The 16305-nt window shown below is 41.2% G+C and overlaps 1 protein-coding gene across 2 annotated transcripts in view; it reads left to right on the forward strand.

The window, feature by feature from the left end:
- The window catches only part of PRIM2 (DNA primase subunit 2), a 136696-nt gene that overhangs the window by 76056 nt on the left and 44335 nt on the right, over positions 1-16305 (forward strand). For both annotated transcript variants that reach the window (XM_049818289.1, XM_049818288.1), the window contains 3 exons: positions 448-515; positions 10410-10482; positions 11607-11792. In XM_049818289.1, coding sequence (XP_049674246.1) covers positions 448-515; positions 10410-10482; positions 11607-11792 — 327 coding nt within the window. The remainder of the gene's footprint in view (positions 1-447; positions 516-10409; positions 10483-11606; positions 11793-16305) is intronic.

A 16305-nucleotide genomic window follows, 5' to 3' on the forward strand; every position in this document is an offset into this window, starting at 1 on the left:
GTACACAGGGGCATATATGAAAGTCATATAGTGCTAAATGTTATGCAAATTTTTCTATACAAATGTAAATTGTATATAATGTGACTTAATGGACTATATTTACATTATGTGATTGCGATAAGGCTGTCTAGGTAGAATATGACTTTAGTTCAAATATGTTTGGAAAAAAGTATAGCACTTTCAATGATGTCTTGCTATTTAATTCAAATAACATTGTAATTTTAGAAAAAATTATTTTTCAATGTTTAACTTCATTAACTTGTAAATATTTCTGCTAACTTCAGGTTCTGGAGAGTTGTGCTTAGTTATTTCTAATGGGAGAAAGTATGTCCTATCCAATGCTGTGTAAAGTAGCAACGCAGGGTGATTTCTTACATCATTCCTGCTTTGTGCTATCAGTTGTTTTGAAGCTAATATTTTATTAATTGAACCTTTGTTTTCTTTTAGCTGACAGCACGATCGCTGCCTTCCATACAGTCTGATGAGAGACTACAACCTCTGCTTAATCATCTCAGGTAGCATAAACTGAAAGCATGAGTGTATTCTTTCACACAGATAAAATAATTGTATTATTAGAATGTTTTAGCTACAATCTTTTTTCAGGTGCCTCATCTATGCAATTGGCTTTGGCTGGAAAAAAAACTCTGAAAGTATACCTTCAACTTAACAAAAGCTTTATGAATGACACGAAACGTAATTTATAGAGGTTGTATTTCTTCTAAGTAACAAGAAAGTATTTGTAGCTTTTACAAAAGCTATCTTTTCTTTATAGTAAAGGCGAAGTTGTTAAGTTTCTTTATGACCAAAACAGATTCCAAATTACACTGCTCAGAGTATGGACCTTCCTTGTTGCAAATACTTTGTGCTCTATGATATTTTGGGGAGATTTCTCCATCGCTGTTATTGATGAATGAAGTCCTATTTTCTTCTTTTAATGGACCTAAAGAGAGAGCTGAAAATGTGAACCATTAAGACTGTTCTACGACACAGTTAAAATAGCCTGCCTCTCTCCTAGTAGTATACAGTATATAGAAGCTTTCTGCTTTCTTTGAATGTGTTTGGGGATGAAGACTAAGAAAAAATACTTTTCTGATGTTCTTCAGGTTAAGCATAGATCTGGTCTCTTTCTTACACACGATTGCTTTTTACCACTTTGTATTGTTTGAGAGAGTTTTCTTACTATGGTAGCATGCAGGAGGACAAAGACCATATAGTTAGAGGGAGATGCCTTGGCTTAGAATCATTGAATAATTTAGCTTGGAGTGAACCTCTGGAGATCATTTAATCTAGACCCTGCTCAATGCAGAACTGGTTAGATTGGGTTCCTCAGGTATTTATTTAGTTGAATTTTTAATATCTCTAAGGGTAGAAATTTACTTAAATATTGAGTGTCAGTAATGAAAGCTCTGTTTTTGAACACATACAGCTTTGCATTAAGATCACTGAAACGATGCTGGATGAGTTAGAAATGGAAGCGGTGAGATTCTGTCATGACAGCACTGCACCAGAATTACGATGCAGATATAGTTAGCATGCTTTTTATTTCCTGTGGTTCTCTACTGCTCGAGGTATCAGTACCCAAAACCTGACATTTTACTCTAATTTAAAAAAAACAAACTTGTAATTTTTATCACATAGGAACAGTTTCATGTTTTATTGCTTTTTAGTGTAAGTCAGAATAGGAAAAATAGCTTTCATTGTATCTCTGCTTACTTACATATGATTGAACTTTGTTGAAGAGCAATAAATGAAAAAAAAATATTGCAGTGTAATTGTTATGTAGCTGGTTAGAGGATACTTCTGAATGTCAATAACCTTCCATGTTTTTATTACTATACATCTCATTGGGATTTTAAAAAAATGCACCTCTGTGGGCATACTTTTCTCCATTTGAAGCTAAAAAGCAAAAGGTTAGCTTTTTATAAATCGTGCTTTCTAGGAGCAATTACTGAGAAATTTGAAATTTCTTTTGATATATGCTGTGCATCTATGTAAGTGGAACAGTCTTCAGTATCACAGCAAACACAATCCTCTCTATGCTTTTTTTTTTTAAATATGGGAAAAGGAAATGTTGCAAAAAAAGCTCGTTAAGCATCAGCTACTTTAACAGGGATACTGAATCCTACATTTATGTGAAAAGGTATTTTTTGCACATCCTTATGTTAACTTGGGTATGTATGTTTAACGACTGGTAACTTACTTCCATTTTGCTGTTGCGAAAATGGAGGGGCTGTTCCTAGTACATTTCGTCACCAATTGCCTCCGAGTTGCCTTTTTGGAAGTTCCTTTAAAATAGACAAATCAAACCTTACAACTTGAAAAACAGGCACAGGCAGTGAACAGACAGATGACCACATAGGTCTTCTCTGTTATTTATTTCTGTGACTCTGTGATTTGATTTTGCTTCATCTTGCTCCTAAGAAAGGAGAGTATTAGTTAGTTGTAGGTTTTCCTCCACTTTCATTGTGTGAATTCTTACAGCAGTATTTTATTTTTGGCATGTGTCAATCGAGCTTTATCAGGGGAGCAAAACTTAGATAGAAACATATGAAAAGAGCATGCAATTGAAGGTTACAGACCATTGTTTGGTTGTTAATGCCTCACACATTTTTTTGGCAGCTATTCATATCTGCTTGTGACTTTTAAATTAGTTAGTCCTCAGAAAAGGTCATTTCATTGTGGATTATGTCTGCATAGATATTTTAATCTGTGTCCTTTTTTTTTAAATGGACATAACATGTATTTTTTAATTGGACTGTTCTGGACTAAACAAATGTTTTATCTGCAACTTAGATCCTCATTTTGTCCTATTCTGTTTCATTGGTGCTTTCTAGTATTAATTGTACTAGACAAAAAAAAAAAAAAGAGAACATATTTAGTTAAAATGTTAAAGTATTTGATGCAACATGCTCACAGTAGGCTACAAGGAGATTTTAAATTGCTAAAACTTTAGCAATTTAATAGAAATGGAAACTTTATGTCTAAATGCATGAGAAGAACACTTCTGCAACTCCTGCTTGCAAAGGAGTTTATATGGGTTTTGTCATGAAATTACAGGGTCGTAACACTCTACTATTTAAAATCTTCAGCAGGAATAATTTCAAAGATAGACAAAAGCTGTCATATGTTATCCCATCAATCTACTATAGGACTGTGCCTGTACGTGAATTCTAAGGAGAAGCTGAGTTGACTTTGGTCTGGTGACGAGGAGGTTTAGGGATGATCAAATAGCAGCCTGAAAGTGTTTGAAGGGCAAACATCACAGTATTGGAATTCTTGATGGTACCAGAGGATGTAAGAAATGACAGTGGTCACATATAGCAGCTTGGGAGGTTCAGATTGGACATTAGGAAAAATGCCTCTGCTAGAATGATAGGTGCAGCAGATTGCCCAGAGATGTTGGTTCATGGAGATTTTTAGGAAGCAGCTAGAAAAAGCCATGTCTCACCTGACTAGTGTTGGCAGTAGTCCCAGTTGAAGTGGGGTGTGGGACTAAATGGTCTTCTACCGTCCTTTACAATGAACGTTTTGTATGATTCTATTAATTTTGTCTTCAAATGGTAGTTCACAAGGTTGATACAGCAATCAAGTGTTTTGCAAGACTGGATTTTTTTAATGGGTAACACAATACTCATGCAGACATGTTCACCCTCCTACGCTCATCTCACAAGCAAGAAAAGAAGAATGCGCACCTTAATGGACTGGTGTAATTTCCTATTCTCAACAACTATAGTGTCCTTCATATCTTTACTAAATCTCATGATATACTAACACATCTGTGAATGATACAGTATTTATTAGAACAGTCCTGCAGCTGTTTATTTGAAAGGCATAGGTCCCACTCTTGGAAACATTGCTATAGTGGAGGTTTCTTCTTGGTCAACAGTGCTGTGAATGTATGTATTGATCTTTAGTTGCAAGATATGCTTGCATTGCAGTAAACCACAAAAAGAAATTATGAAGAGCTACAGATATTTCAGGTGAGTAAGAAGCTTGATCGGGATCAGGATGTAACCTAGAAGGTACATGGAATAAAAGAAAGGATAAGTCCAAAGTAAGAGCTAAAACTGGAAGCAAAAAGAGCACAAGAAAGTGAGGGTGATCAGAAGCCTAGTTGGTTTGTGTTGTACTGTGTTTTCAAACCAGCAGCAGGAAGCTCTTTGGCAACATTTAATGACAAGAAAAAATGAGGACCATTGTCCATAGGACAAAGGATAGTCTTAATTATTTTTTTTCAAGGTGTATGGGTTTGCATGGCAAGGTTTTGGTAGCAGGGGGGCTACAGGGGTGGCTTGTGTGAGGAGCTGCTAGAAGCTTCCTCCATGTCCAACAGAGCCAATGCCAGCCCTCTCCAAGGCGGACCCACGGCTGCTCAAGGCCGAGCCCATCAGTGACGGTGGTTGTGCCTCTGGGAGAATGTATTTTAAGAAGGGAAAAAAAGTTGCTGTGTGACAGAAGCTGCAGCTAGAGAGAGGAGTGAGAAGATGTGAGAGCAACAGCCCTGCAGACCCCTAGGTCAGTGCAGAAGGAGGGGGAGGAGATGCTCCAGGCACCAGAGCAGAGATTCCCCTGCAGCCCGTGGGGAAGACCATGGTGAGGCAGGCTGTCCCCTGCAGCCCAGGGAGGTCCACAGTGGAGCAGATCTCCACCTGCAGCTGGGGGAGAGAGGACCCCACGCCGGAGCAGGGGGATGCCCAAAGGCGGCTGTGACCCCATGGGAAGCCCGTGCTGGAGCAGGGTCCTGGCAGGACCTGTGGCCCCGTAGAGAGAGGAGCCCACGCTGGAGCAGGTTTTCTGGCAGGACTTGTGACCCCGCGGGGGACCCACGCTGGAGCAGTCTGTGCCTGAAGGACTGCAGCCCGGGGAAGGGACCCACACTGGAGCAGTTTGTGAAGAACTGCAGCCCGTGGGAAGGGCTCGCGTTGGAGAAGTTTGTGGACTGTCTCCTCTGTGAGGGACCCCATGCTGGAGCAGGGGAAGAGTGAGAAGTCCTGCCCCTGAGGAGGAAGGAGCGGCAGAGACAAGGGGTGATGAACTGACCCCAACCCCATTCCCCATCCCCCTGCGCCATTGTGGGGGAGGAGGTGGAGAGAAAATCAGGAGCAAAGTTAAGTCTGAGAATAAGGGGGCGGGGTGTGTGTGTGTGTGTTAAGATTTGGTGTTATTTCTCATTACCCTACTCTGATTTGATTGGTAATAAATCAAGGTAGTTTTCCCCAAGTTGAGTCTGTTTTGCCTGTGATGCTAATAGGTGAGTGATCTCTCTCTGTCCTTATCTCGATCCATGAGCCTTTTGTTATATTTTCTCTCCCCTGTCCAGCTGAGGAGGGGAGTGATAGAGCAGCTTTGGTGGACACCTGGTGTCCAGCCAGGGTCAACCCACCACACAAGGTTGTAGAGGGAAATAATGGCAATCCATGGAGAAATCAAAGTGGTGTTTTCTTCTGGTGAAATCAAGGGACCTTGGGAATCTCTACTGTAGGAAATCAGAAGACCTGGCACCTAAAATGGCAAACCCAAGAGCACTAGTCCCTTCAGCTCCTTCGGACAGGGATCCAACTGCTTAGCTCTCTAAGGCCACATGACCAGTGCTGGCCTCTTTATGCCCACCTCTAATCTACCACATATATTGGGTATGCCCAGCTCTAATCTATCACATATATTGGATGGTGTCTTGGTTTAACCCCAGCCAGCAACTAAGCACCATGCAGCCGCTCACTCACTCCCCCCCCACCTGGTGGGATGGGGGAGAGAATCAGAAAGAAAAAGGTAAAACTCGTGGGTTGAGATAAGAACAGTTTAATAGAACAGGAAGGAAGAAACTAATAATGATGATAATAATAATAAAATGACAATAATAATAAAAGGATTGGAATACACAAAACAAGCAATGCACAATGCAATTGCTTACCACTCGCCAACTGATACTTAGTTCCCGAGCAGCGATCCCCCCCAGACCAACTCTCCCCAGTTTATGTACTGGGCATGACCTCACATGGTATGGAATATCCCTTTGGCCAGTTTGGGTCAGCTGCCCTGGTTGTGTGCCCGCCCAACTTCTTGTGCCCCTCCAGCCTTCTTGCTAGCTGGCCGGCCATGAGGAGCTGAAAAATCCTTGACTTAGTCTGAATGCTACTTGGCAACAATTGAAAACATCAGTGTGTTATCCACATTCTTCTCATACTGAACTAAAAAACATAGCGCTGTACCAGCTACTAGGGAGACAATTAATTCCATCCCAGCTGAAACCAGGACAGATGGATAAAGCACACTCTTATTTCAGAGCACAACATTTTGGGTTTGTAGGGTTTGTAGGGTTTGGCTCTTTGGTGAGTGGTGTCAGATATCGAGAAACTTTGACCTTGCAAAGGTCATATGCTACTTGGTAGTGTAAAAATGAGGAAACATTTATGAAAAACTTTTCTTGTTTGCTCACCATGCTGAGAATAGTTGAGCTTTTCAGAGTCCAAAAAGTATAATTTTTCTTCTTCCCCCTCTCTTCCCTCGCACCCCCTTCCATTGGTATTTCTGGCCTTGCAGTAATGTTTTCTACCAAGCCCTGATGTGATGGTCCACAAGATTCAGAGAGTATGTCCTCTTTTTAGCAGTAACTTCTGAAGTCTTACTTTGTTCACTTATTGTACAGGAAAACTTTTGTGTCTTCTCTTTGGGCCTCCTCTTCCCAGGCTAATCCTTTCTACGGATGCTAGGAAGAAGTGGTTTTCTTTAGCTTAGCAGTGTTTTTCAGTATTGGTGTGATTCTAATAAATACTGTAGGGCACAAGCAGATGATCTGAAGTGATTAGGGTAGAGCAGCTTAAGAAGTTACCAGCACTCATCCTGGAATGTGATAACTGACTGGTCATTTTCCTAATTGGTTGTTTTTTTAAAAAAAGTGAAGTTGCCTAAGCAACAGCTGTTTTCTGCTCTTCTATGCTTTGATGGTAATATTTTTGGGACTGTGTTTTTTGTTTTGTTTGTAGTTTGCCTAAGTGAAGTGATGCAGATCTGGTTCTGCAAGGAAATTGAGATACTTTAGTAGGATCAGTAGTAATAGACATACACAGCTCAAATATTTTTAATTATTTATCCATCGTTGAGTAATGAAAAAAACTATTAAGTACACTAAGCTTGCCTAGTGCTCCAGTGTGTGCCAGACCAAATGAATGCATGTATAATTAAACAAATTATTTGTACTATAGTAAAATCAACTCTTGGCTATATGCTTTTCACACTTTACAGTATTGAAATGTCACAAAATAATCTGTAGTACCTAGCATCATTATTTAGCTAAATTCCTTTTTTTCTGGAGTTAACCTCTATATGCTTTCAGAAGATTTAAGAAATTATCTTTGTTACTTGCAAAATCTGTCTTGCACAAAGAAATTTGGTCTTACCCAGACTTTGCAACCTGGTTTTTTGGACCAGTATGCTGTATCCAAAGTCCCTGTTAGCTTTATTGCTTGCTGTACTGTCACTTTTGAGTTCAGTTGGGTTCTGCTGTAAGCATTTCTCTTGGCCTGTTCTGCAGCCCTGCATATATCCTCATTCAAGAAGCCTACATATTTAAAAGTAAAAGCTGGGCATTAGACGCTTGTATTTGATTTGAAATGACTTTGGTGACAATGTCGACGTGACTGTCCCTGCTGTAGTGTAGGGTTACCTGAATCTAGCTCATGTATCAGAACTAGTTTCGTTGCAGTATGAATGAAAGATGAGGCAGCACATGCAAAGTCCTGTGCTATTTTGGCTAGACAGCTACTGTCAGGAGTTAATGTGTTTCTATGTCAGTACTGCAGTAAAAGCCTTCCCAGCTTTTTATTGGTACACGTAAGTAGTTTTTGAGTTTTTACTTTTCCCTCATGGTAGATGTTCATAGTGATATGTAAGTTTGTTTGTGTTTTTAAAATGCTACACAAGTAGCAAAGTACAAGAGGTTCTTGATCACTAGAAGAAAGCAAAAGTGAACCCTGCCTTCACAAAGAATGAGAAGAATCCGTAGAACTATAGGCTGGTCAGCCTCATCTCGGTTCCAAACATATGAAGGACAAGAAGGTGATCATGAGTGGTGTTGCGGTTTAAGCCCAGCCAGTAACAAAGCACCACAAAGCCGCTCTCTCACTCCTCCTCCACGGCCCTGGTGGGATGGGGAGGAGAAAATATAAAAATGCTTGTGGTTCGAGACAAGGACAGGGAGGGATCACTTACCACTTATGGTCATAGGCAAAAGACAGACTCAAGTTGGGCAATAAACAAAATCAATTTAATTTACTACAAATCAAATCAAAACAAGGATAATGAGAAGTAAACCCAAATCTTAAAACACCTTCCCCCACCCCTCCCTCCTTCCCGGCTCAACTCTACTCGCAGTTTTCTCTACCTCCTCCCCCACAGTGGCACAGGGGGACGAGGAATGGGAGTTGTGGTCAGTTTGTGACGTTGTCTCTGCCTCTCCTTCCTCCTCAGGGGGAGGGCTCCTCACTCTTCCCCTGCTCCAGCGTGGGGTCCTTCCCACAGCAGACAGTCCTCCACTAACTTCTCCAACTTGAGTCCTTTCTGCAGGCTGCAGTCCTTCAGTCACAAACCGCTCCAGTGCGGGCTTTCCCATGGAGTCACAGCCGTTTCAGGGGCACCCACCTCCTCTGGCGTGGGCTCCTCCCCAGGCTGCAGGTGGGCATCCGCTCCCCCGCTCCCCTCCACGGGCTGTGGGGGCATCCCCTCCTCCCCCGCTCCTCCTCCTTCCCTGACCTCGGGATCCGCAGAGGGGTTCCTCTCACGTCCCACTCCCCCGACTCCCTCACGGGGCGTTCCCCTTCGGAAATCTCTTCTCCCAGAGGCGCTACCGCCATCGCTGAGGGGCTCGGCCTGGGCCAGAGGCGGGTCCGGCCTGGAGCCGGGGGAGCTTCGAGCAGCTTCTCCCAGGAGCTGGCCCTGCGGACCCCTCCCCTGCTACCAAAAAAACCTGTGCCACACAAACCCAAACCAAGCAGTCAGCATGGATTCGTGAATGGGAAATTATGCTTGACCAACCTCATAGCTGATGATTTTATAACAGAAGGCTCAATTGATAGGGGGGAAAGCAGTAGGTGTTGTTTATCTTGACTTTAGCAAGGTTTTTGACACCGTCTCTTGCAACATCCTTATCGACAACTGATCAAATATGAGTTAGGTAAATGGACAGAAGGTGGACTGAAAACTGGCTGAAGTGCTGTGCTCAGAGGTTTGTGATCAGAGGCATTAAGACTAGCTGGAGACCACTCACTAGTGGAGTACCTCAGGGGTCAATACCAGCTCCTCTATAGAATTAGCTATTTCTTTAATGTCCTGGGTGATGGGACAGAGTGGGCACTTGGCAAGTCTAAGATGATAAAAAAGTGGGAGGAATGTTTTACACCAGATGGGTGTGCTGCTTTTCAGATGGACTTGGACAGGCTGGAGAGATGGGCCAACAGGAACTCTATGAAGTTCAATGACAGGGAATACCAAGCCCTGCATCTGGGGAGGAGTAACCCCAGGTACCAGTATAGGCTGAATGGCTGTGAAACAGGGTTGCAGAAGAGAACCTTGGGGCCCTGGTGGACAACAAGCTGACTATGAGCCACCAGTGTACCCCTGAAGCAAAGAAAGCTAACAGTCTCTTGGGCGGCATTAGGAAGGAAGAGCACTCCAGCAGGCAGAGGGAGGTGATCCTTCCCCTCTACTCAGCCACATCTGCAGGGCTGTGTCCAGTCCTGGGCTCCCCAGTACATAACAAGGAGAGGCTGAGAGAGCCAAGATTGTTCAGCCTGGAGGAGATAAATTTCAGGAGGGGGTGTGTGTGAATCTTATCAGCGCATATAAATACATGTCTGATAAGCGGGATACCACTCTTCTCAGTGGTATCCAATGATAGGCCAGGAGGCAATGGGCACAAACTGAAATACAGGAAATTCCACTTAAACATAAGAAAACAGTTTTTTACTGCCAGGGTGGTCAAACGCTGGAACAGGTTGCTCAGAAGGTTGTGGAGTCTTTGTCCTTGGAGATGCTCAAAAGCCAGCTGGATGAGATGCTTAGCAACCTGCTGGAGGTAACTCTGGTTTCAGCAGGGGCTTGGACTAGATGACCTTCAGAGGTCTCTCTCAGCCTCAGCAGTAGCGTGGTCCTGTGATCTGAATTCTGAATGACGCCTCACTACCCCTTTCAGGTAAAGGGAGGGAGGGTTTCTTTACCATGTTTACTCTAATGTTGGTTTTATAAATCTTAGTTACTTATGTAACTATCAAATACTGTTTTCTTGGTTTTGCCTGATATAAAATATTTGCAGCCCTTAATTGGTAAAACAATTTATTTCTAAATTTGTAAACTTAAAAAACCCCCATTTTTTTGAACAGTTTTAAATGATGATGTACTGTTTGCTTTTTTTTCAGCCATTCTTATGTTGGCCCAGATTACAGCGTGCAAAAGAACACTGGAAAAATTTCTCTAGAACAGATTGATGCTGTAAGTCCTCTGTGTTTGAGCTATATTGTATGTTGATACATAACATTTAAAATTCAAATACTCTTTGTACAGTTAACATATAGGGTCTTTATCTTTTTTTGATTCATACTTGCTTTGTAACTCTTGAGAACTACTTGAATGAAATATGATAAAGTTTAAAAGGAGCAGTATTAACTGAAAATACATCTAATCAGGATTTAGACTGGAGCTATATGAATTGCTTAATTTGCTGCTTAATTTTGTGTACTTTCACAAATACCTAACACAATTATAAGTACAGTTTAACAAAATTTTCTTATTTAATAATTTTGTAGCCCATGATGTTTAGTTTATGATTATTGCGTTGCAATCTTAGCCTTTTCAGTGCTGTTTTTTTGACTTTTAGTTATAGAAGGGTTTTTCAAAACAAGGAAGTAAATAAAATGGATGTAAAACCACCTCAATGGTGCAGAGACAATTAAAAACACCTTACAACTCCTTTATCTGAACTTCAGAAATCGTTTGTGTTTTCAGTGTCTGTCTTAACCATGACAGTGTTCCTTTAGTAGTGAATTCCATGGCATGACTCAGCTGTTAAAAATAAAAATGCAAAGCCCAAGTAAACTTGAACATTACATTTTTTTTATCTCTGAGATCTTGCTTTTTAAGAAATAGTATTCTTCAGGGGAAAAACCTGCAGATTGGTTGTAATGGATTTTACTCCTGCTTGTAGTTTTTCAAAGATGTTTTTAAAAAACCCAAATAATCTCCACCCCAACCTCAGAAAACTTAACAAAGGTCACCTTGCCATTCTAGAATAAGGAAGAAGCAAGAAACATTGTAATGGAACTATGGATATATTTTTTCTGATGGTAGTTAAACCTTTCTTGCTTTGTAACAGAAAATATTCTGATATTACCACCTGTATTACTCTGTCTTTTGGATTTTGTTCTTGAGATGGTTATTGGATGTGATAGCTTAAGGATACACTTGTGTTATCGTCAGTCCCAAGGTGCTCTGCATATGCATATCTTTTCTTACAGCCATTGACATTTTCAAGTGGAGCTAATTAATAATCACAATAAGCATATATCCTACAAATTAAAGTTTCAGTATGCCTCAAACACAAATTTTTCTCTTGACAGCTTTCAGGGAAATCATTCCCTCTTTGCATGCGCCAGTTGCACAAAGCCCTACGTGATAACCATCATCTCCGTCACGGAGGCCGTATGCAATACGGACTGTTCTTAAAAGGCATTGGCTTGACTCTGGAACAGGCACTGGAATTTTGGAAGAAAGAATTTATCAGAGGAAAAGTGGATGCAGACAAGGTAATTCAACAAATGAAAACCATCTAAATATGTGAATGTGAGGATGTAGTTAATTTGTACATTGAGCTACATATTTGGATAGATTCTTGTTAAAGTAGATAATCGGGCAAAAGGCACAGTTATGTCTTTTAAAGGTGGGAGTTTTTTTCCTCTTTACTTATGATTTTATTAATTTTATTGATCATTCTCCTAAAGCATGGGGAAAAAAGGCAAGCCACAAAGAGGCTTTTTATAGATGAGGACTAGAAAAATCTTACTTTACCGCTAAATCACTAGGAAACCAATGTTCTTTATGAAATACAGGTACTATGGGACTAAATTAAATCACCAGGCAGGTAACTGACTACAAACAGTACTATCTGAAAGGGCAAGGTTAGCCTTTTTTTGTTGGTTAATTAAAAAGAAAAAAATAAAAATAATTGGACAGCTATGTGTAAGGTGAGCTTGCCCTAGCAAATTTAGTCTAAGAATAAAAGAAGAAACTGGAGGTGAATGAAGACAGATGAGTGTGTTCAAGGAAATAGTGAGAAAATGCTGTTCGGTGCAATGGGCAGTGTTGTTGATATATTAGTCATTGGTCTAACCCTTGCTAATATTTTTGAGAGTATTGTGAGTGAGGAAAGTGTAACGTACATGTACCGTCTCTTTGCAAGCATGAAAAATGCATGCCAGTTTTTGGAGATTTGTGACCTGCTCCTTGCCTTGAACAGGCCTAGGTAGAATCAAGCAGGCTTCCTCTTTCATCTGTCTCTGCCTGGCCTGTGGCATGTGTTAGAGCAGATGTTTCAGACCTTATGTCGTTTTTGTTTGGACTGTGATACTTCGCATCTAATATTGTGAGATCTCAGCTTTCCAGAGTACTATGAAGTATTTTGGAGTGTTTGGTAGACAATCTTTTGTTAGCTTAGGTTCTCTGGGACATGTCTATTTATACAAGATACGGGGCAGAAAGTAATACTAACTACAATGAATTATGGTATGTATGTCTGTTTCAAGTCCTGGAAGATAAATCCACTGGTCTGCAGATTTTTTGGGAAAGAGAAAGGGATTTGAAGGTATAATTTGAAGGAGTACCTAAACCTCTGTAAATCTAGCTCCTTAAATGGGATATGATTTAAGAGGACATATGTATTTTGTTAAAAAAGAAATCCAACATGCATTCCCTTACAAAGATTTCAAGAAAGGATTTGAAGAGAGGTAATAACTTAAATTTTGCAGTTGAATGCCAATTAATTCCTAGTTGAATTAGGAAAATACAGACTTTTCACTTGCAATTCCCTGTGCTTAAAGGAAATTGAAATAATAAAAACAAGCTATCAGAAAAAATAACAGTGTAAATATATACATTTATGATTTCTGTTTTAAAAAATATCATGTGAACAGGTCTGATTCCACCTGCTTGTGCTTTGACCCTAGGTTTATGCACATGTATGAAGACATGGATGCACCTTGGATCCTGTTTTCAGTCACAGGGTTATGACTTTCTACTATAGCATCTCTCAGAATCATAGAATTGTTTAGGTTGGAAAAGACCTTTAAGATCATCGAGTCCAACTGTCAATCCAACACCACCATGCCCACTAAACCATGTCCTGAAACTCTTGATAGACTGTGATGGGTTGACCCTGGCTGGATGCCAGGTGCCCACCAAAGCCGTTCTATCACTCCCCCATCCTCAGCTGGACAGGGGAGAGAAAAATATAACAAAAGAGCTTGCGGGTTGAGATAAGGACAGGAGAGATCATTCACTAATTACTGTCACAGGCAAAACAGACTCAGCTTGGGGAAAATTAGCTCAATTTATTACAAATCAGCCAGAGTAAGGTAATGAGAAATAAAACCAAATCACAGAACACCTTCCCTCCACCCCTCCCTTCTTCCCGGGCACAACTTCACTCCCGGATTTCTCTACCACCCCTCCCCACCCCCCCGCCCCAGAGGCACAGGGGGACGGGGATGGGGTTTACTGTCATCACACGTTATTTTCTGCCCCTTCATCCTCCTCAGGGGGAGGGCTCATCACACTCTTCCCCTGCTCCAGCGTGGGGTCCCACCCACAGGAGACAGTCCTCCACGAACTTCAACGCGGGCCGTTCCCATGGGCTGCAGTTCTTCACGAACTGCTCCAGCATGGGTCCATTCCATGGTGTGCAGTCCTTCAGGAGCACACTGCTCCAACGTGGGTCCCCCACGGGCTCACAAGTCCTGCCAGAAAACCTGCTCTGTGGGCTCCTCTCTCCACAGATCTGCAGGTCCTGCCAGGAGCCTGCTCCAGCCCGGGGTTCCCACAGCCTCCTTCGGGAACCCACCTGCTCCGGCATGGGGTCCTCCATGGGCTGCAGGTGGATATCTGCTCCACCGTGGACCCCCATGGACTGCAGGGGGACAGCCTGCCTCACCGTGGTCTTTACCACGGGCTTCAGGGGAATCTCCGCTCCAGCGCCAGGAGCATCTCCTCCCTCTCCTTCTTCGCTGATCTTGGTGTCCGCAGGCTTTTTTCTCTTACATGTTCTCACTCCTCGCTCCAGCGGCTGTTTTTCCACATCCCAACTTTTTTTTTCCTTCTTAAAAATGTTATCACAGAGGCATTACCACTATCACTGATTGGCTCGGCCTTGGCTGGCGGCGGGTCCGTCTTAGAGCTGGCTGGTATGGGCTCGCTCTCTCTCGAACACAGGGGAAGCTTCCAGCAGCTTCTTACAGAAGCCACCCCTGTAACCCCCCCCGCTACCAAAACCTTGGCACACAAAACCAATACATAGGCCCTAGAAATAAATAAGTTTTATGATCCTGTGTTTAGCTTCAAACCTTAGAAAGCATATTGTGAATGAAGCAAGGGGTTGTAGTTACGGTATTTTTCAGAGGCAGGCTGCTATTTCCACATAATTTTCATTCTTCTCAAGTTATAAATAACCAACTTCAGACTTGGGTAAAAAAAAAAGCTGATTTTTCACACCTGTAATTAAAGTCAGTGGCCTGTGGTTTTTCACAGTAAAATGCCACATAATGTTTAATATCCTGAAAAAATGAAGATTAATACAATTCTTATTGGTAGTTTCTTCTTTTGACATTTTTATTTTCTGTCACTCATGCCATTGTTCCTTTCCTGAGAGTGGGGAAAATTATACTGTTTTGTCTTACCGGAGCATTGTGAAGATACATGTATGATACTTGCTAAAGACTAAGACTATTTGTTACTGACTGGTGTATTGCAAAGAGGGAGTGTTCAATTTGCTGCATATGGTTATGGCTTCAAAATTGTGTATTCACATTCATCTTTAATAGCTTCAATATTTACACCAATTCTCAATCCTAATAATTCTTGGCACACAACTTGTCTTCAGCAGGAAGGAAGTTACCTTGACACATCAGCGGTGCACTGGAGTGCCTACCACCAGGTTAAGCATAGGCACAAGGAAAACTTGCACTAAAAAGAACTCCTGTGCTCTGAATCACTGATATGGACATAGCCCAGGGCTCATTGATAAAAACACTGTAGAAAAGTTTTTAAGAAACAGTATTTCAGCTTTAGAGAGGAATCTGTAAAGTATATTGTAAATGAAGTGTGAAACCATGTATTCAGTGGGGGAAAAACCCACCAAAAAATGAGTAGGACCTACAAAGAAAGCACTGAAACCAGTGGACATGCTCTTTTGGGCAGTGGGGGGGAATGATCATGTACTGGCACGTTCACAACAGATGCAAATGCAAACCACAAAATAAAATGTTTTTTTCTTTAGGCACTGTAATTAAAATTACTCTGCTAAGTGCTAGGCTAGGAGTGCCTAAATGGTAAATTATTATTGTTCAGATGATAGGATCAACTGTCAAATGGTGGTAGATGTGTTACTTCTGACTGGTTATGCCAGTTGGCTTCATAACCTCAGTGTTATTTTAAGGCTGGTTTGTTTTTTCTATAAAATGTAATCTTACTGTAAACAGATATTAATTCCTATAGATTCTTTTGCATGCTGTTCTTGTTCCTTAAAAAATACCACCCACCCCCCCCCCAAAAAAAAAAAAAAAAAAAAAGATGGGAGTAACTCCAGTATGCTTTTAAAGTATTTGGAACAAGAAAGTAGTAAGATCAATCAAGGCAAATTAAATAATTACAGTACAATTGCAAAAATTCTCTAATGAGTTGAAAATAAAATCCTCATAGTGGAGATTGTTACTTGGCTGTTATTGTTTTCAATATGATTTCTATATGATTAGTCTGTGAATGTGAAATAGGAGACTTGAAAGATAATGTGGTATTTAGAACAAAGGAAAGAGTGAAAGCTGGATCAGTTTCCTCAGGGCATTATTCAGTTACTTTTTGAGCTAATAGCCTGGAATCAAGGTTTGGGTGCAGATAGATGACTTTAGGGCAACCCGTCACTTTTTGCTTTCCTTTGCTACATACATACTTGTGATATATATTCTTTTTCTTAGCAGTATTTGGTGCACGGTGGTATAAAATTCTTTCTTTAGTACTCTGATTATTTACCACTTTTAACAGAAAAGACAGTTG

Source organism: Accipiter gentilis, chromosome 15 (assembly GCF_929443795.1).
Source record: "Accipiter gentilis chromosome 15, bAccGen1.1, whole genome shotgun sequence".
In the NCBI taxonomy this organism is placed as follows: Eukaryota; Metazoa; Chordata; class Aves; order Accipitriformes; family Accipitridae; genus Astur; species Astur gentilis.